Genomic DNA, 27286 nt, shown 5'->3' with positions numbered 1-27286 from the left:
TATTAGCATAATCGCACTCTGCACCTTTGCAGAATGTCCAAGTGTCCCACTGCATCATCGTGGCCTCCTTTACGCCAACCCTGTCATGTAGGCCTAGCATAGGATTATCCCCATACTCCAGATGGGGAAAACTGAGCAGGATAGAGAGAAAAAGAGAGGCTCGCCCAAGTTCGCTTGCTGAGTTTGTGGCGAAGCTTTGAGTGGCGATTTCCCAAGACCAGTTTATTCTCTTGGATGCCCCAGCTAGCTTCGGAATGTGGTCACCCTTTCAACTGCTGCAGCTCTTTTCCTTCTTTTAGTTTTCCTTGGGCTCCTCCCCTTCCTTCCCCTTCCAGGCCCGTCATTGGCCATTAGGGGAGGGGGGGGTGGACCGACATGACCATATATGGTCCCATCATCCGATCAATGTTCCACACACTTAAAAAATTATATTAAAAATGAATTAACTCCCACCCATTCAGGAAACCCTTCCAGGGCCGTCAAGGAACCCGAGAGATTCCCGAAACCCTGGTTGCAAAAGGCTGGCGAAGGTTTTCACTCTCAACCCCTCACTCGACTCGCTGACCATGTCTTTCCTCTCTTCCTTCCACAGGAATGTCTGGAGAAATTTGGAGACAGCCTTCAGGAGATGGTCAACTACCACATGGTAAGCAAGCGTTCTACTCCGCAATACCACGTCAGATTGTGGCCTGCTTCCAGTAGCACACTCCGCTGTCGACAGATCTGGACAGGCAAAGCAGAGCTGGCCTTTCAAATATCGGCCATGACTTCGGTCCACCCCTTATGGGACTCTTGTCCCTCTTACGGATCTTCAGCGGAAGCTGCTGAACATCTCGTAGACCGGGAATCTCATCCGCAGGCAGGAGTGGACAGTTCCGAATAGCGGTGTCTCTCTGGGGTAGGAAAAAAGGCAAGATTTTCATTTCCAGCGATGGCAGATTGGCGATGACGAGGCATGTTTCTCGTCCTTCCTTGACATTTCCTGTCAATCCCAGGAGATCTCTGGGACGCTGTTAAATGTTGAGGAGCTCATAAAATCAATGGCGAGACCGTTTCCTTCTCTGCCACACTCAAAAGTCAAGGGAAAATCAGGGCGCCCAGTTTTCGGCCTAGCGTTTATTTCCCTTCGTTTCATCAGCAACCCTCGAGCGTTTAAAAATTGCCACGGAGGTCCTCGCACAGCTCCAAGTGGCTGGCCTGCGCATTAAAATCCGTATCTGCCTGTGGGTCACAGTGGCAAGGGATGGGCCCTAGTGGCGGAAATCTTTCCTAGCACCTACTGCATGGTCCTTTTAATTGACAGTATCAGGGACTGAACTTGGGTGAGCATCTAAAAACCACAACTTCAAAACTGCCCACCTACATCCTTACGTAGTGCAGTGTGCATTCCGGATATACATCAGATGGCGTTGGAGCATCCCATCGCTCCCTGTTCAGAAATCCAGCAGAGCAACGAGACCTCAGAGGAGGCTGCCCGTTGCATCTCTGTGCAGGTGGATGCGAGCGGCTCTCCGAGGCTACATGCAGAGACGTTTCCCACCCTCGCTCCTTCGAACTGGCGCTTGAACCGGGGGCGTCTCGCCCGCAGCAGCTGTGGCCCAACGCTGAACTCGGGAGCGTCTGGCACTGTGCTGTCGGGGAAGCACTCGTGTCAGTCTCGGCACACCTCAGGAGCTTCCGACCTGGTTCACTCAGTCTCCAGGGCAGACTGCACCGTGGAAGAGCCCTGTGCTCTCAAGCAGGAATATCCGTCTCCGGGGGCCGTCTGCAGACAGACTCGGACGCGTCTTTGCCGAGCAGCAGCGAGCACGGGAGGGTGGGGGCGAGAGCAGAGGGAGAGTTATTTTTAGCCCCTCTTCCGCTGCCCCTTTTCCTTCGTGCGGGTGAAGATCTCGGCTTGGGCTTGCTGAAAGATGGAAGGAGTCGAGCGGCTACAACCAGCGCCTGCTCCGGGTGTGGATCCAGCAGAAGATGGATGGACGGAACACGTCGGGAAGGACAATACCTTTATAAAGGCCGGTCAGACGAGACCGGCCCTTTCGACGTAATTGCGGATTCGGAATCGAATGCAGAGCTGGAAGGGGCCACAAAAGGCCATCCAGTCCACCCCTTCCCATTTGTGGGGGATTTACACACTCTCCTGACAGGTGCTCATCCAGTCTCCTCCTAAAATCTTCCAATGGAGGCTCTGCCACCCTCCGAGGCAGCACGTTCCACCTACGAACAGCCCTCGCTGCCAGAAAATGGTTTTTAATATTTTAAGTGGAACTCCTTTCCCGTAATTTGAACCCATTGCTCCTAATCCCTGCCTCTACAGCCGCAGTAAACAAATCATCCCCCTCTTCAACATATCTGCCTCTAACAGAGTTAAGTACAGCTCTCCTTTCCCCCCCATGCCCTCCTCTCCTCCAAGTGACATGTACCCAACTTTTAACCAGTAGGCATGATTCTGAGCAGTGGAGAGAGCTGCTGTTAGGTGTTGTATCCCATCTTTTTTTGGGGGGGAAAGGAGATTTCTAGGGCACAGTTCTGCGGTCAACTGGGGATGTGCCTGTTGCTTCTCTGTATGAGTCGCTGTTCCCGTCAGGAAATGTGCTTAGAACTGGCACTCAAAACAGAAACACACACGGTGGCATGTTCCTTCCTTCCCCACGCCATAAACACAGAGCTGTTGGGGTGCAAAAGTGAAGGGAGACTCCAGTCTAAATTCCATGGGGAGGCTCAGCCGTGAGAAGCACGGGGGAGAACCGTGACAGGCAAAATTACGCGGCCCAGGAAGACCTCTTACTTCTACCCACGGAAGGGCCTCCTCTGTTGGAAAGAGCTGCCATCCTTCCCCTCTCCCCTTCCACAGCTCTGCGGACTCTTAATGATCAGATCGTCCAGGGATTTGTTCCCAGCTAAAAACCTCTTTCGGTTATGGATCAATACCCTGCGTCTTTACAGGCCGCTGCATGGGGGCAGTGAGGAAATGCAGCCGCTTTAGTGATTACCTCAGCGCGTTTGCTCTCCTCGGCTTCCTGTGGACCATTAAACCTCAGGATGGAGTTCCAGACCTGGTCCCCGGGTAGCTGACTCCAGTTCTAAGTGGTGTTTGCTGTCCCTCCCCCCCCCCCCAAAAAAAAAGGGCCATTGTTCTTCCCAACAGGATTCATTTCCCTCACTGGCAGAGACTAATACCGTTTCGGTGCAGTATCAAGAAAGAGGGTTTTGGGGTGTGCATTTTTGCTCGGTAAGGAGAGTGCAGGGGTGGCCAGACTGTGACTCTTCAGATGTCCATGGACTACAATTCCCATGAGCCCCTGTCAGAATGCTGTTGGCAGGGGCTCATGGGAATTGTAGTCCATCTGGGTCTGGAGAGCCACAGTTTGGCCACCCTTGGATAGTGGTTTTCGTGTTGGACAGTGATCGGGTTCGAATCCCCGCTCGGCTATGGGTGACCTCGCCAGGTGACCTGAGGCCAGTCAGGTACTCTCATCCTAACTTACCTCACGGGGTAGCTGTGTGGATAACGTTGAGGAAAGGAGAATTAGGCAATAATGAAGTAAATAAAAAGTACAATAAATGCAAAATTCCTGGGAGGAATTTTGCCAATAGCAATGGTCTTCCTTTCAGCTTGGTGTAGTGGTTCAGAGCAGTGGCTTCTAACCTGGCGGGTCAGGTTTGATTCCCCGTTCCTCCGTGTGCAGCCAGCTGAGTGACTTTGGGCTAGTCGCAGTCCTGGTAGAGCTGTTCTCACAGAGCAGTAACATCCGAGCTCTCTCAGCTCCACCCACCTCACAGGGTACCCTCATTTGGAATATTGTGTCCAGTTCTGGGTGCCGCAGCATCGAGAGAATTCAATCTGTGTCGCTTGGAGAAGAGGAGGGCAAGGGGTGATAGGAGAGCTGTGCTTTAACTATGTTAAAGGGAGACGTGTTGAAGAGGGGGGCGATTTGTTTACTGCAGCTGCAGAGGCAGGGATTAGGAGCAGTGGGTTCAAGTTGCAGGAAAGGAGTTCCACTTCGATATTAGAAAGCGTTTTCTGGCGGTGAGGACTCTTCATAGAGGGAATATGCTGCCTCGGAGGGTGGGGGAGTCTCCTTCATAGGAAGTTTTTAGGGGGAGATTGGAGGGCCACCTGTCAGGTGTGGGTGATTTGGAAGCCCCTGAGAAGGTGGGGGCCTGGACTGGAGGCGGCCTCTTCCAGCTCTGTGCGATTCTGTGATTCCGATTCCGTGCCGGAGAACATCTTGGCCTGGGTGCTCGGGTCGAAGGCCTTGCAGAGGGAGCCAGTTGGCCACGGCGTGAAACAGATCCTGGACTCGATGAGGCATCCGTCCGAACCCGCCAGAGCTCTTAGGCGATATCCTTCTCCCCGGCCGTGTTTCTGATTCAGAGCAGAGCGCTTTAGAGCCAAATAGTTGCCTCCCAGTTTCCTGTCGATTGAAACGGGGCCCACCCAGTCAGAACTGGGAGGTTTTCAATTTAGACTCAGTGGTCCCAAGTCCAAATCTGGATGAGACTGGCTGTGGGGAGCACCATGGGGCTCTGAGCCTTCTCTAGGGTTGCCAGCTCTGGGTTGGGAAGTACCAGGCCCCACCTGGAGACTGGCATCCCTGGCCCTTCTCTGCAGCTTGCAAACTCTCTAAACACCCTTTCTGTTATCCCCTCTCTCAAATCTCTGAGGGGAGAGCAGTTCTCTTCAGGATTGCTGTTAGTCTCAAGACAGGAGCAGGGACTGTGAGGAGGGGGAGACTCCCCCCCTCAAAAGACAGAGCTTACATTACACAGGGATATCACAGAGTTTGCAAGTTGTTGTTGTTTTTTATTAAATTTCTATACCAGCCTCCTATGATGGCTCTTTTGAACATACTTCCTTCTGCTTCCCCTCCAGACAGAACAGTAAGTCAGTTAGACTGTTAGGACTATCTCCCTCCTCTTGTCTCAGTAAAGCTATTGATTCTCGAAGCAGATGGTGCTCCTCTCCTTTGCATATTTAAAGTCTGCCAACAAAATATGGGGCAAATCACTCAGCGATCGGAAGTGTAGTACAGCTGGACCAGGGAGCATATAGATTAACTCTTTCCCCTCTAATCCCCCCTCCCCACATTTTCCGAAGTGACCCATGTTGAGTCACGTCCTGAAATCCTGATGACTTCTTTGGGGCTAAGAGCTGGGTGGGGTAGGAGACAGGCTTTCTGGAAAGGACAGACAATCCGTTCCAAGTGTGGTTTGGGAAGCCAAGAAAAGAACTGGATAGTTTGAAATCAGATTCATTTAAAGAAAAAAACCCTAATACTAAGCCTCGCCCTTCTTTTTATTTAATCAGTTGGGTTTGTTTTGAGAAAATTAAACATCGGATCCATCTGCAAATCCTCTCCATATGATATTGGCGGTGGGTCAACACAATATAGAGGCCTTTCAGGAGAGGGGGCTGATCTCACGCGGCATGGGGCCCAGGATGTATTCGGCCAACGCTGGACTGGTTTGAAAGCTGCTCTCCCCCCCCCCCCCCCAGCCCTCACTTCACGGATCGTCCCTCCTGCTCGCAGGAAACAGGATTGCTAACATTTAGGAATCCAAAACAATATACTTCTGGCTCCGCTTCTCCTAAAAATTCCCGCCCGCTTTACTTCCCAGCAAATGACGTACATACAAAGCTGCTCTCTGCAGGTCAGACTGTTGGACGGCCTGGCTGGACATTGTCTACTATAAAACCAGAGTCCAGTAGCACCTTTAAGACCCATAAAGATGTATTCAAGGCATGAGCTTTTGAGTGCAAGCATGCACTCTACTTCAGACCAACACGGCTACCCATATTGTGTACTAAGGCAGAAAAGGGCTTCTCCTAAGGCTTGCTGGAATCTTTCTAAGGGAGAGCTGTGTGTGTTTGTGTGGTGTACTGTGTCTGGGCTGGAGCCCCTCCAGCATAAAAAGGAGCTCTGAGCGAGCTTAGGAAGCTGGCCCATCACTGATAGACAGGAAGCATAGTGATAAGACAGGAAGCAGACAGGAAGCACAGTGATAGACAGGAAGCACAGTGATAGACAGGAAGCAGACAGGAAATACAGTGACAGACCGGAAGCACAGTGATAGACAGGAAGAACAGTGAACAGCAGCCCCTCGTGCCCCGTGGATGACTCTGACACCGGGGCAGAAGCAATATGCATGGGAGGAGGAAGAGAAGGAGGCAGCCCTCCAGAGCTCTGTTGGCTGGTGCGTCCCGCACGTCAGGGTCACTGCTGTGGGGAAACGTTGTGGGTTAGCGACCCTGCAAGCAAACCTCCTTTCCCCAGAAGGGCAAAACACCTCTGGGTGCCAAAACCAGCAAATAAGTTTACACAAATCTGGGTGGTCTGGGTTCCGTCTTTCTCCTTTCTCTCCCTCCCTTTGCATCTGTTCACATTTAACGTCCCTGAAACGCTCTTTGGATTCAGCCCGGCCCTGGCCCACCCGTTCGCTTATTCCTTGGCAGGGGTATTGTGGGAGAAGCGAACAGATTCCCCGTCGTGACTGCCTGCCTGCCTGCCTGCCTGCCTGCCTGCGCGGAGGCTGTTTCCCCGCAGCAAACTGGCAGGCCGTCCAACTTTTGCTGAGGAAAACAGCGTCCTCATCACGCAACCCTGTTCCTAACGCCAGGGGTCACGATGAGGGATGCCAGCCTCCTGGTGGGGTCTGGAGAGCACCTGAGATTGCAGCTTTAGACTCTGGGGCATTATATTCCACTGAGGTCTCTGCCCTCCCCAGACCCCAGTTTCCTCACACTCCACCTGCCAAATATCCAGGAGTTTCCGAACCCTAATCACTACCCGGTGCACAGGAGCCTGGACACTAAGCCCAACCAGGAAAGGCTGAGTGAATTGGTGAGGTGGGGTGAATGGAATAGGACTGCTCTTTTGAAAGATTTGAAACGCTGACGCGTAGAGCAGGGCAGGGAGCGTTTCCTGTTGGCAGCAGAGGACAGGACTCAATCATAGGTTTAAATTACAGGCTGGATATTAGGAGCTGGATGGCCAACAACAGGCAGAGAGGCTTTGAATGTGGAAGTTCCCCTCAGTCACCATGTCTTTGATCCACATCCTCTATGAATCTTTCTAATAATCCCTCTTTAAAGCTGTTTTTTTTAGTGTGTGGAAAAACTCCCTTCCGTTCTAGAAAACTTGCACAAGACGCGCTTGGCTTCCCTTGCACGTTCTGTTTTTATTCGCTGCAGAATTATTTTGGATTTTTTTTGGGGGGGGGTGTACTTTTAGATGTGCTTCGTGGCTGGAAAGGGATTTTCCACGCAAAAGGACCTGGTTTCAAAACCTGGAGATTTCAGGCTCTTGCATGGTAGGTCTGGGAAAGATCCTTCCCTGCCTGAGACCTTGGAAAACATTTTGCTGAGACTTGGACCAGTGGTCTGTATTTTTATAAGCTTTGTGAGGCTCCAGTGAAGTTTAGACTATGAGAGGATGGGGACCTCTGCTGGAAGAAACGAGGACATGGAATTTTTTTTAAGCCAGCCGAAAACTGGAATTTTTTAAAGCCAGTTTCGGGGGCTAAGCCTCAGGTGATTCCTGGTTCAGCTCACTTGCGGGCTCTGTTCCCAGCTTTTAGCACAAGGAAGTGCCAGGACTGCAGGTATGCTGTCCATAGGCCCAATGAGGTTGGTGATTCTGCAAAACTCAGGGGCATTCTTTCCCACTGTGCCCAGAACACAGATGTTTGTCAGGGATGCTCTGTGCTGATCCTGCACTGCGCAGGCGGTCAGACTAGATGGCCTCTATGGCCCCTTCCATCTCTATGACTCTATGATCTCCCTGCTAAGAATTCTGCCCAGAATATGCCGTCCTCGCCTGTTATGTACACATCATGGAAAGGAATTGCAGGCGTAGCAGCAGGCTCTGATCTTTGATTCCTCACTCCTCCACATCGAGACAGCTGGGTGACCTTGGGCCAGTCCCAGTTCTCTCAGAGCTCCCACTTACCTCACAGGGTGTCTGTTGTGGGGAAGGGTAGGCGATTGCAGGTCGCTTTGAGACTCCTTCGGGTGGTAAAATGCGAGATGCACAAAAGCCAGTTCTCTCCTCTCTCAGTCTGTTTTCTAATTCCCAAAAGGACATTAGTAGTAGTCATCCAATTAAGCACCTTTTGCAGAAATTCACAGTAGATTATTGGAAAGGTGCAAGCAGTTAATTAGGATCGGCATGGGAGCAAGATGAGAGCTTCCTCTGGGGGTTTTCCTGTAAACTTCAGGGATAGAATTTCGGGGAGCTAGATGAACATCTGGTCATTCGCTATGGTCTGACAGTAGGTACCCCCAAATAAGGGCTTTTCCGCATTCTCATTTTATTTGCTGATAGGTTCTTGTTTCTGCAGGGGTATTTTCCTGTTCTGTGCATGTTTTGTTCCCTCTAGTGCAGGGTGACCAAACTGTTCCAGATGTCCATGGACTACAATTCCCATGAGCCTCAGGGGCTCGTAGTCCATGGACATCTGGAGAGCCACAGTTTGGCCACCCCTGCTCTAGTGGTCGATTTGATATCAAAGAGGTTTATTTCCAGCAAAGTTTGCTGCAGATTTATGCGAGGGAGAAAGTTTTTGTGATATCGAGTCGGCCACTAGCAGGAGCCAAACACAGAGCAGGAAAACAACTCGAAGAATCAGAAACTTACCAGCGAGCAAAATAAGAATGTTGAGAAGCCTAAAGATGGACTTCTATTCTGACTTCTCTTGCGAAGTGATAAAATTTTTTTGTAATCATACTGACACATTTCCCCCCCCCCCGCCCCCGGCTCTTTTCTCTTTCTTTCTCAGATCCTTTTCGACCAAGCTCAGAGGTCCGTTCGGCAACAGCTGCACAATTTTGTGAAAGAGTAAGTCTCTGTGGGTTTCTCGTTGGGGAAAATCTAGTTTAGAGAGAATATAAGAGGTCTGGTCAAAAGGAGGGAGAGTGTGTGTGTGTGTGTATGTGTGTGTGTGTAAGTCAGGAAACTGCTATGGATGCTATCCAACCATTGGGGTCAAACAAGTCTCGCAACAGAAGAGATCTGGACTAAAAGACCTTTGTTTCCACAGTGTTTTTACTAACCACCGTGGCTCATTTGCTTGAGGAGGCCTATCTGCTATCCTGCTTTAGTCAACAAAAAGGGGACAAAAAGAAGAGATGACACTGCCCTCAAAGCTTTGGTGTCCCACAATTATCCTGCCTCCTCCAAAGTAACTGGACACCTAGTGTCTGCTGCCCTGAGCTGCCTTCCTCTAGGCCAGGGGTAATCAAACTGCGGCCCTCCAGCGAATGCTGGCAGGGGCTTCTGGGAATTGTAGTCCATGGACATCTGGAGGGCCACAGTTTGACTACCCCTGCTCTAGGCCAAGAAAAGAAAGATGAATCACTCCTTGCTGACTTCCCCAGGCTGTGTGTGCGTGCATAAATCCATTATTTGACTTTTCCGCTTAAATAGCTGAATTAGGCCTTACTCGGTTTGCCCTTTTCCATCCTATGCAAAACCAATCCTTCGAATTCCTCATCCGCTTAAAAAACAGGGGGCAGGTACGGGGCAGGCCTGCGAAGCAGCAGAATATAGGTCAGTGAGGCTGTGGCGGACCTCCACGAAGCAAGGCCCCGTCGCCATGGGAATGGCCAGGCACTCAGAGCCCCTCCAAGGTGGCGGGCAACCAGATCAGGAGGGTGGGTGGCAAAGGACTGTCAAGCCCCCCCATCTTCTCCAGACACCCCCCCCAAAAAACAAACACGCTTTAAGCATTTCTCAGCTTTCGGAAGTGGCAGAGAATGGAAATTTTAGATTCCATTTGCAAATGGACTGTGGCAGGCTTTAGCAAATAATCATTTCTTCCGATATAATCTCTCCCCACTCCCCCTGAGTGGGAGATGAGACTGCTTTATGCACAGCCGAGATTATGGATCTGACTGGGCAGAGACGCGTCCGGTGGTGGACTGAGGACCGGGAAGGCCCGGGTTCAAATCCTTCCTCCAGCAATGAAGCTCTCTGGGTCGCCCCAGACCGGTCGCTCCCCCTCGGTGGCCAACTTATCCCCCAGGACGAATGCAACTCTGGGACCTGAATGAAAATTGATTTGGTTCACCTCAGTTTAGGGCTGCCAGCTCCAGGTTAAGAAATCCCTGGAGACGTGGGGGCAGCGCCTTGGGTGGTGAGATTTTGGGGAGGAACGCCGCCCTCAACATGATAAAAAAAACAACAGAGTTGTTGGACTGTGTTAATGTTTTATTGTGGTTTTAATTGTTGAAATTGCTGTTATTTTATTCTATGTATATTTATTTATTATATTTATATCCGTACACCCCCCTGAGCCAGCCTCGGGAGGGCGGTTGAGAAATTTAATAAATCATTAACATCGACATCTTCCAGAGCAGCTGTTTTCTCCAGAGCCTGGCCTCGACCAGGGCCAGGGCCTTTTCGGTCCTGGCCCCTACCTGGTGGAATGAGCTCCCAGGAGAGCTGCGAGCCCTGCGAGATCTTCCATCATTCCGCAGGGCCTGCAAGACGGAGCTCTTCCGCCAGGTTTACGGTTGAGGACGAGGCTAACATCTATGCCCCCCCCAGGGACCCGGGACCTGGGATTGAGATTGGGGATTAGTACCATCAGTATCCCCTCTCCACCTGCTTGTAGTAGGAGGGGGAGGTTGATTAGCCTATCTTGCCAGGTTAGCTTGCTAACCGATAATGTTATACTGTAATTGTTGCTGAGGGTTTTTAATGGATTTTATTGGGGGTTTTAAAATGTTGTAACCCGCCACGAGCTGTAGGGGAGTGGCGGGCAATAAATCGAAAGATAATAATAATAATAATAATAATAATAATAATAATAATAATAATAATAATAATAATAATAATAATAATAATAATAATAATAATAAGAGCAGGGGTAGTCAAACTGCGGCCCTCCAGATGTCCATGGACTACAATTCCCAGAAGCCCCTGCCAGCGAATGCATTCGCTGGCAGGGGCTCCTGGGAATTGTAGTCCATGGACATCTGGAGGGCCGCAGTTTGACTACCCCTGCTCCAGAGGAACTGATCTCTGTCGTCTGGGGGTCTTACGGACCTCTGCCCCAGAAGCTAATCCAGGGGAGACCTTCTCTGCGTTAGCTGTTAAACTAACGATGACTCTTGCGTTCCGATCCCAGTGACGTCCGTAAATTCAAGGAGACCAAGAAGCAGTTCGATAAGGTGCGAGAGGACATGGAAATCGCCCTGGTCAAGAACGCCCAGGCCCCGCGCCATAAGCCCCACGAAGTGGAAGAGGCTACCGGCACCCTGACAATCACCAGGAAATGCTTCCGGCACCTGGCCCTGGACTACGTCTTGCAGGTGAGGTCTTCTCGATCCAGCGGGGATTTCAACCTGAGTCTCCCAGACCCTAGACCAGGGGTGGCCAAACGGTGACTCTCCAGATGCCCATGGACTACAATTGCCATGAGCCCCTGCCCCATGCTCGCCCCTGCCCTGGTCTGACGCTGCATCGCCCTGGGTCTGAATTTTAATTGGCGAGTTGCGCAGTCTGAGGATCCATGCATCCTTGTCGAACGCTACATTGCTACAACGGCTTCACAGTTGCCAGGAAGGAGAAGGAAAATATCCAAAAGGGCAGGGCGGGCAGAATGCAGCTGGCAGGAAGGAGGTGGGAAGGCAAGGTCGGGCAAGGTCGGTCTTGTGTGCTCTGGCCAAGAGGAGCTCTCTCCTCGACAGACCAAGCCTCCGATTCCATAGAAGGCAAATTCACGTGTTCAGCTGCAAATAGCCTCGATCTGTTTGGAGAACTGAAATTGCCTTGATCAAAGCTCTGCTGAACCTTAATCTTATCCCCTCCCCCCTTCAAATAAAACCACTCTGGGGGAATGGGGAATCATTCCCCCTAAAGCTATTTCCGGACTTATCCCCCCACATTTGCCGCTGGACGAAAGGCCTCCCGTTCCCCCGCTAATGGATTTGCGGCAAGGACAGAGTCAAAGCTAATATTGATCCAAGCTGTTCCATTAGCCCCCCTCCTCCCTCTGCTCTCCACCCCCCCCCTTTAAGTGGAACCATCTGCCAACACCTTCTGGCTCATCCTGGGATAGTTTACGCTGTCATATCCTGTTGATCTCCGGGAAGGAGAAGAATGGGAGATGTTCTTTCATTACTGGATGGGTCGTCATTTGGAAGCTGGTGGAGATGGCCACTTAATTCCCCAGAGTAAAGGTAATTCTGCACCGGCTGATTTTGTTTGACACAGCCTGTGGTCAGCAGTGCATAGACGAATAGCCTTCTGGGATCAGAAGGGACTCCCTCGTAGGCCGGCATTCTGTGTCTAACAGTGACCAGGTGGATATCTCCAGCGTGTCGGGAAGGGCTGCATTCAGTGGAAGAAACACTGCTTGGCATGCAGAGGGTTGCCAGTTCAATCCCCGGCATCTCCCGTTGAAAAAAGGACCAGGCAGTAGGTGACGTGAAAGACCTGTGCCTGAGAATCTGAGAGGAAGAGCCTCTGCATTCCATGCAGAAGGTCCCAGGTTCAATCCCCAACATCTCCAAGTTCAATCCCCGACATCCGACTTCAGTACTCTGGCCAAGACCCTGGAGAGCCACTGTCAGTCTGAGTAGAATCCTAGAACTGTTGAGTTGGAAGGGGCCACACAGGCCATCTAGTCCCACCCTCAGCTCAAGGCAGGATCAGCCTAAAGCATCCGGGATAAGTCCCTGTCCAGCTGCTGCTTGAGGGCTGGGAAGACACCAGGTGGCGCTGTGGAACCACTCTTACCACCCCAATGGGTGGCCTGACTCTGCTTTTCATGAGACGTATTTGGTGCCTGTGCCTAACCTCAAGGTGAGCTCAGAAGGAGTCATGATGGTTCCTGTGTTACAAACCACTTTGTCCGACAATCCCTGCAGCTCTCCCCCTGCTATTGGACACAGTCTGGTGGCACCTTCACTGCCCACTGGATATAAGCTTCTCTGCCTGCACATGAATGTTTGCACCCAGGATTAAACCTGGCGGGTCTTCAAGATGCCACCGGACTCTGACTTTGTTCTGTCGCTTCAGACCAACACGGCCACCTGCGTGACTACTATTGAAAGCACGGCCACAGGCCGAAGGGGTCCATCTTTGTTCAGCGGGGCACAAATTGAGCCCTTATTTTCTGTTTCCTTTTTCAGATCAACGTACTCCAGGCCAAGAAAAAATTTGAAATTCTGGACGCGGTAAGAATTTGGGCTACGCCCTCCCGATCGCCCACGGAAACTGCCCTTTTTTGAGTAGACTTGCTGGGTCCCTCTTGGCCACCATATCCAAGTGACCATATCCAGTTTGGGAAACGCCTAGAGATTTGGGGATGGAGCCTGGGTAGGACAGGGACCTTGGTGGAGCACAATGCTACAAAGTGCATAAAGCTATGTAGCCCACCCTCCTAAGGCTGCTGTTCTCAACCTTTCTTTGGGGCCCGGTCTCATGGGGCTTCTACTAAGCAAAAAGGGCCATCGAGGGGATCCTTTGGCTTGGGTGGGAAAACGCTGCTTGGCTGGCCTGCATTTCTTTCTGCTCTCGTTTTAACTTCCTTTTCTTTTTCCTGTTCTCCAGATGCTTTCCTTTATGCACGCCCAATACACCTTTTTCCAGCAAGGCTACAGCCTTCTCCACGAACTGGATCCCTACATGAAGAAACTGGCCACCGAGGTAAGAAATAGCTGGCCCCTTCGGCAAACGGTGGTCTTGCGAACGTCGATCCGACATGCCATGACATGGAAAGACCCCAGCTGAGCTGACCAGGGGCCCCAAACCTGCTCAAATCCAGGAGAGATGTCACATGTGAGCCACAATAATCTTGGAGGGAGACGTCCAAGGACTCTTCTGTGTGGTCCACCAGCCCTCTGAGGGATTGCCCCCCCTTTAGTATGAATTTTATTTATTAAAAAAAATAAAGAATTGGTTTTTATACCCCGCTTTTCACTACCTAAAGGAATCTCAAAGCGGCTTCCAATCGCCTTCCCTTCCTCTCCCCCAGGACAGACACCCTGTGCAGCAGGTGGGGCTGAGAGAGCTCGGCCCAAGGTCACCCAGTTGGCTGCATGCAGAGGGGGGGCGAGGAATCAAGCCCAGTTCTCCCTCTTAGAGGCCAAACTGGCTCTCTTTTCCAGAGAACCAGAAAAAGAAAGAGAGATTACACGGTGCAGAATATAGAAAATAAAAAAAAAACACTTCAAGTTTCATTGGCAGAACTATGAATAGTAAGCTGACATTTCACAACATGTCTCATATATTTTTCCAGAAAGCTTTTTGTTTTGTTCCTCCCCGGTTCATATTTCCATTGTTTACATACCTCCCATATAGATCAGCTGTTTCTTTCCATCTCATTTTCCCAATCGATGCAGTCTAATATTGGCCTCCATTTTCTATTTAAAAAATCTGATATTGATCTGTTTTGCATCGAAGACGTGAGTTTCGCCATTGACCCACAGTCCATCGGTTTATTTAACCACTCCGCCAAGGGTTCGTTTTTTCCATCTTCACGCGTAGAAGAGCATGGCGGTTTTTCACCACATATTTAAGCGGATTTTTCTTTTTAAGCAGTGTCACGCCAGTGTTGTGATGTCACTTCCAGGAAATGCCAGGCAGTGATGTCACGTCGCTGCCATGACACACAGGTGGGACGATGGAGGAGTCTGAACCTTCGAGAATTGTGTCGGTGTCATGCCGGCCATGTGACGTCGCTCCTCTCTGTCCCCGCCCCCTCTCCCCTACCCATAATGCTTCCTGGTTGCTGCCTCCAGGTCTAATGGCCAAGATTTATCTCAACTGACTGAGGTCTTTGCCTCTGAGCCCAGAGATCTGATCCATGTTGACTGTTTCTGGGCTGAGAGGGCCAAGGCTTTAATTAAACTCGCTGAGGCCTTTGCCTTTAGGCCACAAGGACTCAGATGTTGGTCTCCTGGGACAGCCGCACATACGCCTGTGTTGATTTAGGCTAAGAACCTTCCGGTTAATTCGGAGAGCCATTGGCCACTATTGGAAGGAGGTGTCCTTATGTGGCTGTTATTCCTCAGAGCACTGCCAAGACGGTTCCTGTCTCCGGATGCCTTTGTCCTGCTGAGGGTGCGAGGGACCGCTGGCCACAGTCCGCCCTTGACTGCTGGTTAGGGCTGCAGAATCAGATGAGATCCTGGGCAGAAGTTCTGAAACGATGTGGGTCAGGAGCTGACGTGAATTGCACGTTCTGTAGAACGCTTCTCAGAATTATCTGTGGCAGACCAGGGGTCTGGCGTGCAGAGGTATATTGGTAGACCTGCAGAGCGAGATGCTTTAAAAGCGCCGACTGGCAGCAATCCCTGTGGAGTAGGTCAGTAGAGTTGCCCCCACATGTTGCAGGCAAGGCCCTCTGTTTGTTTGTTTTTGAAGCCTCATCCTTCCTTCCGAGCACTCCAGGTGGCATGCAAGCATCTCTTCTCTAGGTGAGCGATTCTCTCCACAGCTTGGTGTCGTGGTTAAGAGCAGCGGCTTCTAATGTGGAGAACCAGGTTTGATCTTCCACATGCAGCCGACTGGGTGACCTTGGGCCGGTCACAGTTCCCTCAGAGCTCTCCCTCACCTACCTCCCCAGAGTGTCTGTTTTGGGGAGAGGAAGGGAAAGGTGTTTGCGTTAAATCATAACAAGGCTGCTGCAGGGCTCTTCGCAGCTCATGGTGAAAGTGCGGTGGTCTTTCCTATGAGGAAATATTCCACTCCCAAAGAACTACAAATCCCAGAATTCCCTGGGAGACAGACTGTCAGGTACATATGTCCATGGACATATCAAGTTGATCAAGACCGGCATTTGCTTCTTCTCTTCCTCGCTTTGCAGTTGGACCAGCTGGTGATCGACTCGGCAGTGGAGAAACGGGAAATGGAGCACAAGCACGCACTCATCCAGCAACGGGTAAGTCTAAGGCCCGTGGACAGTGCTCCCCTGAAATCTCATAAGAGGACCCCTCCGCGTTGTTTTCCTGCCTCCTGTTGCACATCCCGCTGGGTTTGTTCAAGAAGCACCAATCACATGTGGTTCTTGTCCTTTATTGTGCATGTGCGAGCCATTGTAAGGACTGCCAAGGTCCCTCCCTGCCCCAAATCCTGCCCATTCCCGGCTCCACCCCCCCCCCCAAAGTCTCCAGGTATTCTTAAATGGCAGTTCTCCTTTGGAGACCCCGAAAGCCAGAGACTTTTATACAAGCTTCACTAAACTCAGCGGTGTTTGATCAACTCACAATTTTGTCAGCCGCCATTTTTGGGGGGGTAGGGGGCAATGTCTGAGTGCCTCCTTCCTGCCCTTCTTCTGCGCTCCTCGGCCTTCGGAGCAGGAGACTTCAGGAAGGATTTCGTTCCACCGTTTCCCCGTCTCCGAAGGAGGCCTCTCGGGCCTCGCACATCTGTCCAGCTGGCTCCCCCAACATTGTGGCAGCCACATGCTGGAGAGCCCCTTCCCGGCCAGATGGCCCACGCTCCCTCTTGAATCAGCTTCGGACAGCTGAATGGCTGGAGCCCATGCGCTTCTCCATGGCCTCGGACCTGGCTGAAAAGCTGCATTTCCCCCCTTCGCTTCCCACCGGCCTCCCCGGACAATGCCCCAGCAAGGGGGCCGAGCGGATTGCCGGGAACAATTGGACGCTCCTCTCCCTTGTCTCCCCTTGGCGGAGTCAGGAGGATCTCCGGATCACGGGCCCCGGAGTGGAAAGGGCTTGGCTCTCATTTCCCGGAGAAGCCTGACAGGAAAAACCCAGCTGAGACCCAGACGCAACCACCCCCCTCCCCCAACCATTTCATCCGTGAAGAAGCAGGCTCTCAGACATGTAGGCAAGGAGTAGAATGTGGGGTGGGGGCTTCCCTGGGGATGGGGGGGGGCAGGGGGCAAGCCGGCAATGGATTCTGCTGTCAGCGCAAAATCACGGTTCGTGCGCACGCCACGTCCGGCGTAGCTCAGCAGATCGGGAAGAAATGCCCCAGCGGGAAACGTAGATGCCTGGTCAACAGCTAGTTTGGCCGGAAGGATATTCTGTTGAGTGGAATGGGGGGAGGGCAAGGGAAGCACCAACCCCCTCCCCTGGCCCACCTTGCTTCCTGCTAAATGTCGGCACCATAATGCATTGGATTTTGGGGGGAGCCGTGGCTCAGTGCTTGGCAGGCAAAAGACTTCAAGTTCAACCCCCGGCATCTCCAGTTGAAAGGACCAAGCAGCAGGGGGACAGGAAAGAGCTCTGCTCAAGGCCCTGGAGAGCTGCTACCAGTCTGAGCAGACAAAGCAGGCTTTGCTGGACCGAGGGTCTGATTCAGTAGAAGGCAGCTTAATTTGGGGCAGGGGCTGTGGCTCAGCAGGAGAGCCTCTGCTTGGCATGCAGAAAGTCCCAGGTTCAATCCCCGGCATTTCCGACTGAAAGCACCAAATAGTGTATGATGGGGGGAAACCTCTGCCTGAGACCCTGCATTCAATAACGCGAAAATTACACAGTAGGATCCTACCAAGAAAATCCCCTTCTGTGTATGCAAATCCTATTCGCGTTGAAGTTAGGGTTGACAGCTCTGTTTTGGGAAATACCTGGAAACTTTAGGGGTGGAGCTGAGAGTGGGTGAGATTTTGAGTGAGTAGGGACCTCAGTGCAATATAATGCTATGGCGTCCCCCCTGCAAAGCAGCCGTTTCCTCCAGGGGAACTGATCTCTTTCGCCTGGGAATGAACTAAAAATCCAGGGGATCCCCAGGTCCGGCTGGGGGACTGGTGTCCTCTGGTAGGTTAGACCGGGAGTGGTTGGCTGCCCCAAGGTCACGCAGCAAGCTTGCCTGGCAGACTGGAGGTTCCATCTGGTTCCTATTTGCTACACCAGAGACGGTTCACCTTCAGAGTTGCAGGGGAGAGATGTCTCCACCCTAGAGACGTGGTTTGGACTGGGAGCCCCAACAACCTAATGGGAGCAAAGCTTGAGCAATTGAATGAGATGGAATTGGGGGAGCGCCACCATATTATCTCAAAGTTGTGTCTGTATGGGAAGGAGGGGGCGGTATATCTGGCGAGTGGCGTCAGGTGAGTGGCGCGGAGTGAGCGTTGGCAGCTCCGCCCTCCGAAGCGGCCATTTTCTGGGGAACAGACCTCTTTTGTCTGGAGATTAGTGGTCATTCTGGGACTTCTCCAGACCCCCACCTTAAGCGGAGACGCTGTTAAGTGTATAAATATAGTGAGGGGCAGTATATAAACTGAATAAATAAGCCTCTTCCTGAATTAATCCTTCTTTCCTTTCTGTCTTTCCTTCCGCTCATCCACGATGCCTCGTTGCCTTGTAGACCCTTTTGCAGGTGAGTACCGGCTCGGTTTTCATCTCTCGTTGCATCCGTGAGGTCTTAGCTTTTGGCGCTTAATCCCAAACAAACACCCCAGCTTTAGCTGTGCCTCCATTCTCACATAAAACACACTCAGCTTTTCTGTGGCATGTCCAGAGTTTTGCATATGGTATTGTAGCAAGAGTTTTGCATATGGCATCCAACTAGGGAGGCCAGGGCTTGCACCCCGGGGTTTTCTGCGCTCAGGGCATGTGCGTTCCTTTTGGGGGGCCATTCTCCCACTAAGATCACGAAGGCAGTTGGCGTCTTCTGTTTATAGAGAAGGAGAAATTCTGCCAGGCTGGTGCAGGGAGGGGGAAGAGTTGGAAGAAATCCCAAATTGAATCTGGCCCGTCCTTTCTTTAGAATGTTGCTGCTCCAAGCCGGTCTCTCTCTCGCGTTTCTCAAGGGGCATCTGTCCACGCTTTTATCCGTAGTCCCAGGGTGGCCATCATCCCAGGATGCCTTTGTTGCTTTGTTAAGCGCCCTTCTCCCGGGCTGTAGGGCTGTATCTCTTTCTCACCTCGGAGGAGTCCCCTTTGGGGCTGATTTACACCCCTGCAGGAAAACAAATGCCGCTTAAACCAAAGTCAAACAGACACTCGGGGTCTCTAACTCCTCTACCCCGCCCCCTTGGGAGCACGCAACAGTTTGCGCATTTCTGGACTCTCCTGAAAAGTTTCCTGACAGCTGGGGTGGAACGAGGGGCATAACAATGAAGCTTGCCGTATTGTGATTTACAGTGCATTCCTATAGAGAGTCCCTCCAGTCTAAGCCCATTGAAACCAGTGAGCTAGGAGTAAAAATAGGAAGAAGAATAATATTTGCATTCAACCCTTCCTAGATAGCTCATGGCAGGTGACCGCATGATTTAAAACAGCCCCTCTTATAGTAAAACCAAAACATCAGCATAGAAACATGTTCAGAAATTGTAATAATTCTGTACCGATTGCATTGTTACCTCATTAATTAATTATTTAATAATTAACTGAGGCTGGACTTTATTTTGAACGTGGTTCCGACTTTGGGGTTAAGGAGGGATGTTTTTTTGCGGGGTGTTGTTTTTGGAGGACTCAGGATTTGGAGACACAGGATTCGAACTCACCATCCTTTTCTAGGAAGACACAAGGACACAATTATGGCTCCTGGTCAACAGCATGGCCGCCTTTCCGTTCAGTGCGCTCATGTTGTAGAACACTGTGGCTAATCAGACCTTCCCCATTTACTGGTGTGGGACGTCACTCCTGAGCCATGTTCCGCAGTTCCAGTCGGAGTGGCAGAATTCCTAAAATCGAAAGTGGAATTGTAGCACCTGAGGCTTCCCATAGTTTCTCCTCCTTGCATTATATTTGCATCCTTCTCTCATCTCTGCACTAGTAACATGACCCCGTGTATTGATAATACATGGCAAACCATGCAGCCTCAGCGAGATCGTGTGCCTCTGATTGCCCAGAGGTTCTTTTCGGGCTGTGTTTCACCGATGCACCCCTGTGTTCCAGCACCTCCATAACAGTAGCTTTTTTGCAGTGTTCTGCAGCAAAACCCGGGTACTCCGTGCCATTTCCGTGGCACGGCTATGCTCAGAGTCACTGAGTCCGTTCCAATGTAACCGATCCTGCAAAGCTCAGCGAGGGGGATGACTTTATCAAGAAGAAGACCAGATTAGTGGTTCACCCTAAGGATTGGCACAAACCTAACAATCCTGTTTCGGGAAGTCCGTAAACCGAACCGAACTGGCCAGTTTGGATCCTCCTGTCTCCCAGCCTCGAGGAAGGGGGTGGGATCTCGGTGAAAGCTTCCAAGCGGGGCGGGCAAACGTGTGGGAACAGAGGGCAGTGGCCGTCAGGTTGATTTAGTAGGGAAGCGTTAAAAATAAATAAGGACGAGGGCTTGGCCATATGGTGTGCCTTTCTCTCCTCCGCCAACAGGGCAGGCAGAGCTTGGATGGGGCCAAGGACGGTGGCGTCCCACGGATGGCTGGTGGCAGAGGAAGGGGAGGGGGGATGCATGGCAGCAGCGAGGGATGCCAGCTCGGTAGGCAGGGGACTTGTGGGAAGCTCTCGAGTCCTCAGAAGAGGGTCAAAGGTCAGGCGATAGCCCTGTCAACTCCGCTTGCCCGTCGAGGCCCGGAGGCGACAGCTGTATGGTAATTAGCCCTGGCGCTAAGCTGATTGACTCTGAAAGGGAAGGCTCCGAAGGAGGAGAGGAGAAGGAGGGGGAGGCGGGCAGGTGGTCTGCAGGCGAAGGCACGCTTCCCTCACTCTCCCAGCATAGCCCCGATCTGACAGCAGCCAGCGGGCGACCCTCCTGTCGGGAGGGAAGGAAGGAAGAAGCGGGGAACCACTGTGGCTGGGAACACATGTGCCTTGGGAGGGGCCAGCGTCATCCGCTGGTGGTAGGCTAGACCCTTGCTGCTTCAGAGCAGAGCCCGGGAAGAGACTTTGACATTCGGAGAGCGTGGCCAAACAGGAGGGCGGCATCATGAAGATTCTGGGCAGACTTGAATACCTGCTGGTAAGGGGGCAATTGTTTGGGATGCTATGTGGAATATCTTCCTTCCTTCCTTCCTTCCTTCCTTCCTTCCTTCCTTCCTTCCTTCCTTCCTTAACCATGAGTCCTGTTCTTCTCCTTCCTTCCTTCCTTCCTTCCTTCCTTCCTTCCTTCCTTCCTTCCTTCCTTCCTTCCTTCCTTCCTTCCTTCCTTCCTTCCTTCCTTCCTTCCTTCCTTCCTTCCTCTGGCATGTTCCTTCAGCCTGTCTTTTCCCCTTTGGACAGACAGATTTGGGGATGTAGCCTCCAGTGACTGAGGTCATGGACTCGTGGTCAGTGTCCTGCATAGCCCAGACTGACCCGATCTGGTGAGATCTCAGATGGGAGATCACCAAGGAACGCCTCTGTCTGCCTCTTGCCCCTCCGGGGTTGCCAAAAGTTGGCCTTGACTCAACGGTAACAAAACAATGGCAGCAGACATGGCTCGGTGCGTGAAGTCCATTCTGCCCCGGCCTCTCTAAGCAAACAAGGGTCCCTGTCTGTAACCAAACTGGAAGGATAGCCTTCCCCTCTCCCCCTGGGGTGAATTTCCAACCTGCCTTCTTCTTGTTACTCTGATTTGCACATGGATGGCGCCACATTAAAAGATGCAACCTGATCCCCCTGCTGTAGTCTCGGAAAACCTCCACCACCCAAGGGAGCTTGCTGGGTCCGGTGGTGGGTTGACTAATTTGGGTGTGTGTGTGGGGAGGGAGGGAAATGGGAGGGATTGTGAAATTGTTCCAGATATCAGCTTTGCATTCAGAGGTGGCCATTTCGGGGGAGTGTTAAAATGCTCAAGTGCGATGCTGAGTTCATTTGGCAGAGAGCTTACTGCTGCAATAGCCTCCGGGGAGGGCGGTATATAAGTATGATAAATAAAATAAATAACAGAAAGGAAGTGCATGGGGGAATGAGGTGTGTGTGTGTGTGTGTGTGCGTGTGTGTGAGAGAGAGAGAGAGAGAGAGAGAGAGAGATTGATTGCTACACCGGAAGGGAAGGAACAAAAGAGGAATGAATTCCTGCCTGGACTAGGGACATGCAGATAGACAGCGTGTCACTACTGCTGAGGTGTGTGTTGTGTGCAGGGATGGCTGAGTTTTGTAGGCCAGCACTGCTGTGTTTTGTTGGGGTTGTCCTATCTGGGTATCGTCCCAGGATCATGCAGTGAAAGTTGGTGGATGCCGATTTCTGGGATAAAAATACCTAGACATTGGGATTTGGCCACCCTAAACTCTGAAATCTTCTCACTGGGCACTCTGAGAAATTTTTGTGGGGACGCTGCAATGAGAGTCTGCAACTGCACGTGCTCTGAGTCTTCTTTTGTTCCATCCCATATCCTGAGGCCCAGCAGTGGCATCATAAATAGATTTTGGGGTGAAGCTTTGTAGTAACTGGTGGCAAATCAAAGAGCACTCTGCTATTTCACAGATGGACCAAGGAGAAAACCTTAAGGAGCTGGTGAAGAGCATCATACAAGTGTCTGAGTGACCCAGGTTCGAATCCGCACCAGTACCAGGGGGGCTTGCTGGATGAACTTGGGCCAGACACACTCAGCCTAACCCACCTCACAGGGTTGTTGAGGATAAAATTGAGAATTGTGAGCAGGCAGCATTATTGGAACCCCATTGGAGACAAAGGTGGGGTGTTAATGATTTTTGGGGAGGGCCAAATCTTGCTCTCGCGGCCATGACTTTGGGGAAGGGTCCTTTTGACCCTGATGTTGGATTCGTAAAGCAACCCCCCCCCCAATTAAAATATTTCATTTCAAATCCCCTTTGAACACGTCTGCCTGTTTTGTCTCCCCTCCAGTTCTTTTTCATCATTGGACAGTTTGAAAATACCCGCATTTTGGGAGGCGGGATCATTTGCGTCCCACGGGCGGAGGGCCACTGCGTCTCCTGAAATGCCCTTGCCTCTTTGTGCTCCCCTTGGTGCATTCAAAGGGTTCCCCGGGTAACCGTTGTCAGTTCCAATTTCTGTTTTTGGGGCTGTGTTTTTGCAAAAAGAGAAAAGCTCTCGGTGCTAGCCCAGGCATCCTCGGGCCTGTAAACGCGAAAGCAGCAAGGGGATTGGAAGGAGCATTGTAAGGAGCCCGAGGGAGCGCGGTTTATCGAAATGACATGAAAGCAAGGCAAACAGACGACAGGGGCGTTTGGCAAGAGATCTGAGCTTGTCTTCGAAAGGGCAGCGCGGCTTAGCGAAGCCTGTGCTCCAAAGCGTTGCCGCCTTCGCCTGATCTGCCTCCCGAAAGATTTCAGCCTTCTGCCTGATTCAAAGCACCTCTGCTAAGCTCCTCTTTCTTTCTCTCCGGGCGTCCCTGGCCGCGTCTCTCTTCTCTGGACGCCCCAGGGTCGGCTCCTCAGCAGACGCTGCCAGGGAATCAAGCCAGCTTGGTGGAGCCATTAAGAGCGGGGGTCTCTAATCTGGAGAAGCGGCCTCGATTCCCTACTTCCACACAAGAAGCCAGCTGGATGCACTCACAGTTCTCTCAGAGCTCTCCCAGCCTCACCTACCTCACAGGGTGCCTGTTGCGGGAAGGGTAGATGACTGTAAGCCACCTTGAGACCTCCTTCTTCCACTCTCCTCTCAATCTCTCCAACCCTTTCTCCTTCCACAAACAAGAGTGCTGTTTTTATACCCCACTTTTCGCTGTTTGAAGGAGTCTCAAAGCGGCTGGCCATCGCCTTTGCTTCCTCTCCCCACACTCTGTGAAATAGGTGGGGCTGAGAGAGCTCTGGCCGGGCTGCTCTGTGAGAACAGCACTTTCAGGGCTGTGACAAGCCCAAGGTCACCCATCTGGCTGCACGTGGAGCAGCTGAGCTCCATATGGCCAAAACCGTCTCCCCTGGAGAAACCGGCAGCTTCGGAGGGCCGATTCAGGGGCACGATACCCCACAGAGGTCCTCCCGTCCCCAAATTTTGCCGTTCTCAGGCTTCACCCCTAAAGCTCCTGGAATTTCGCACCCAGAGCCGGCAACCTGGAAGCTTTAGGCTGGTCGCCCGCCCCCCTTCCCTTTTAATTGGGAGCGCTCTTGGCAGCACGGCCGGCTCCAGTTGAGTGCCAGGCCACCCTCCCGAAGACATGACTCATCCCCGCCCATGACATCTCCTCATCCCTCGGATGGCAGCACCTTCCCAGTGGGACCGGCCTCCCCCCCCCTCCCCGCACGGCCATAGCTCTTCCTAATGAGAGTGAACGGCCCGTCGCCTAGCAACCGCCTGGCTCCGCTGGGGCCTTCTGCGCCACTGTGCCGGACCCCTCTTGCTCATGGGGGCTGCCTCCAAATTCACTGCCGCCGAGGCACTGGCTTCGGGTTTTTCTTTTTTTTAATTGAGCGGCAGGGCGGGGGGGGGGAAGCAATGCGCTCCGGCAAAGGGGCTCCCGCTGCGGCCAAGAGAATTCAGTCACAGAAGGTTAATTGGCACGACAAACGCCTTGCAGCAGGAGACTTAGGGCTCACAGCTCCGGGTTGGGGGACAACCTGGAGGCTTTGGGGGGTGGAGCCTGCAGTGGGCGGGGTTTGGGGTGGGGAGGGGCTTCGGCGGGGTATGGTGCCGTGCGACCCACCTTCGAAGCGGGCCGTTTTATCCAGGGGAAACGGATCTCCACGTCCCACCCGGAGGCCGGCATCCCTAAGTAGACGCAGTTGAAAGAATGCCACTGCAGGAGGGAGAGGGTCATTTTTAAAACGTATTTCTGGGTTTGAAGCCATCCCTCCCTGCTAATAAACAGCTAGCGCTTCAGGGAGCAAGTGCCACTGTTCTACTTGCAATGGGATTTTTGTCGTTCTTAAAAAGCGACCTCTTGGCCGGCAGTCTTGCAGTAAAATTCTACCACGTCCCTCCATCGCGTGTGTCGTTAAAACCTTCTGCTAGTTTAAAAAATGATTCACCCTCCTGTGAGATTGGGCTAAAAAATCTCAGCTCTTCCAAAAACTACAGCTCCCAGGGTCCTTTGGGCAGGGTCATGGCACTTAGACTGTGTAACTATATATATATATTTGTAACGGAGACATCCCATTCCGTTATTTTTTCAGTCTGCGCTCTGAGGCCGAACTCAGACTTAAAGCCGAGCCCTACTGATCAGAGCAAGGGTCCGTCTAGCCCAGAATCCCGTTCCTCAGAATGGCCAATCAAATGGTCACAAGGACCTGTTCAGTTATTGCTGCTTCCCCATATAAAAAGTAGTCTTCAAAGACAGACTTTGAATGAGCTTCCATTCAGGCATTGGTGGACCTTCATGCCACATTTTTTTGTCTGCTCTTCCGAAGATGTTCAAACTAGCCATTGCATCTTGCGACAGGGAGTTCCACAAGAGCGCCATGCGTCGTAAGAAGAATTCGTTTCTTGAAAAATGGCACAGTGCCTGGCTATTTTCAAGATCAAAAACGCGTTGTCCGTTTTTGGCTAACGCCTTACGACTGCCGCAAATAATATTTTAGATTCTTCCTCCCTTTCTCAGGAGCTGCTCCTGCAATTGACGGTGCTCTTGGTCTTTCTTCGGGTCTGCAGGATTTCTCCTACGATGACTCCAAAGTGGAATTCAACGTCGATGCCCCCAACGGGGTCGTGATGGAAGGCTACCTCTTCAAGAGAGCAAGCAATGCTTTCAAGACCTGGAACCGGTAAGGGATTCACACTACCTGGGACGTTTCTGAAAAGTTATTTGATCAAACCAGGCAGGGTAGGGTTTCCAGGTCCCGTCCCCTTACCATCAGCAGAGGATTGGAGGGGGAGGGTGGTTAGGGCTGCCAGCTCCAGCTTGGGAAAGATTTGCAGATGGCGCCTGGATTCCTAACGGATAAACTGACGAGGCTGAGTTGACAGATTCCGCTGAAAGCCCTTTTGGAAAACAGGCCGTGACATCTAACGGGGACTAGAAACTTGCCCCACTCGTTTCATTTCTCCTTCGAACTTCCCACAGCTCTGCTTTTATTTTGAAAGCGGGATTATCATTTCCACTTCCATTCATTTGCATTTCTCTCTGTCTCTCTCTCTCTCCCGACCCCAGGAGGTGGTTCTCCATTCAGAACAGCCAGCTGGTGTACCAGAAGAAGCTAAAGGTCAGCCAGGACGCCTAGGAGGACTTTAGCAGATTAGAAATCTAGTCTGATGGCTTGCTGGCCAGGGGATTGTGGGACCATTCAGGGCGGTACTGGACGGGCTTTGCGCTCTTGTTGTGGGTTCCGAGGGGCCTGTTCTGACATGCCATCCTTCTCTGCTCAGGATGTCCTCACGGTGGTGGTGGAAGACCTCAGACTTTGTACCGTGAAGCCCTGTGAAGATATCGAGAGGAGGTTCTGCTTTGAAGTCGTCTCACCCACTAAGTTAGTTGTGGGGATTTCCCGCCCGTTCATCGAGATTAAATGTCTGTTTACGCCTGACTGCGTCCAGTTTCCACTTTACCTTTGTTTGACCGCGCTTGCTTGCATCCATTTCACGTCTACTGCATCCACTGGCACTTCACTTCGTTCAAGTGCACGTTACCTCACTGCATTTTAATGTATCCTATTGCACTTTACTTTGTTCACATGCACTTTATTACATCTGTTTGCACTTTACTTTGTTCACATGCAGTTTACGACATCTGTTTGCACTTTACTTTGTTCACATGCACTTTATTACATCTTTGCACTTTACTTTGTTCACATGCACTTTATTACATCTGTTTGCACTTTACTTGGTTCACAGGCACTTTACGACATCTGTTAGCACTTTACTTGGTTCACATGCACTTTACGACATCTGTTTGCACTTTGTTCAGTAACACTTGACTGCATCCATTTGCACATCGCTGCGTTCATGTCGTGATACGATAACCTCCTAAATTCCCTTTTCACTTTCTCTGAACCAAGGCCGTCCTGCCCCTTCCTCAATGAATCACTGGATGCCCTTTTCACCCCTTGCAGGAGTTGCATGCTGCAGGCTGATTCGGAGAAACTGCGCCAGGCCTGGATCCAGGCAGTCCAAGCTAGCATAGCTTCTGCATACAGAGAAAGTCCCGACAGCTGCTACATTGAGGTGAGGTCAGGAATCGGGGAAGGGAAGCTCTGTGGCCATTTCTGTCCACGGAATAATGTAGGAGCATTTCATGTTTTAGAATCACATCCCCTTTCAGCATTTCCCAGATGAAAACTGGAGTGCTCAGATTCTCACACTTCATATGCACATTTGCACACGCTACTGAAGATAGTGGGTTTTGTCCTCCCATATCTACTGGCTTCCGTGTTTGTTTCCTTCACTGCCAGTCAGGGCTAACTTCATCGTTTCCTTCATTGCCAGTGAGGGAAGAGCAAAAGAATTGTGTCAATTGTAGGAATTATCCTCTATCACCATCTAGTGGTAGAGTTTGCCTGAACAAGAAATGCTGATTTTCTCTCCTTTTCCTCAATGCAATTGAGAACCAGCGTGGTGTTGTGGTTAAGAGTGGTGGC

At 51.6% G+C, this 27286-nt stretch overlaps 1 protein-coding gene across 5 annotated transcripts in view; it reads left to right on the top strand.

Moving 5' to 3' along the window:
* Positions 1-27286, top strand: part of ACAP3 (ArfGAP with coiled-coil, ankyrin repeat and PH domains 3) — an 89790-nt gene that overhangs the window by 39983 nt on the left and 22521 nt on the right. For all 5 annotated transcript variants that reach the window (XM_077312148.1, XM_077312145.1, XM_077312146.1 and 2 more), the window contains 10 exons: positions 593-646; positions 8782-8840; positions 11134-11317; positions 13142-13186; positions 13563-13658; positions 15820-15894; positions 25365-25477; positions 25864-25915; positions 26079-26179; positions 26762-26873. In XM_077312148.1, the coding sequence (XP_077168263.1) occupies positions 593-646; positions 8782-8840; positions 11134-11317; positions 13142-13186; positions 13563-13658; positions 15820-15894; positions 25365-25477; positions 25864-25915; positions 26079-26179; positions 26762-26873 (891 nt within the window). The remainder of the gene's footprint in view (positions 1-592; positions 647-8781; positions 8841-11133; positions 11318-13141; positions 13187-13562; positions 13659-15819; positions 15895-25364; positions 25478-25863; positions 25916-26078; positions 26180-26761; positions 26874-27286) is intronic.

The sequence above is a fragment of the Paroedura picta genome, chromosome 15, assembly GCF_049243985.1.
Source record: "Paroedura picta isolate Pp20150507F chromosome 15, Ppicta_v3.0, whole genome shotgun sequence".
In the NCBI taxonomy this organism is placed as follows: Eukaryota; Metazoa; Chordata; class Lepidosauria; order Squamata; family Gekkonidae; genus Paroedura; species Paroedura picta.
Note: the sequence above shows the minus strand (reverse complement) of the source record. Positions and strands in the feature narration are given on the sequence as shown.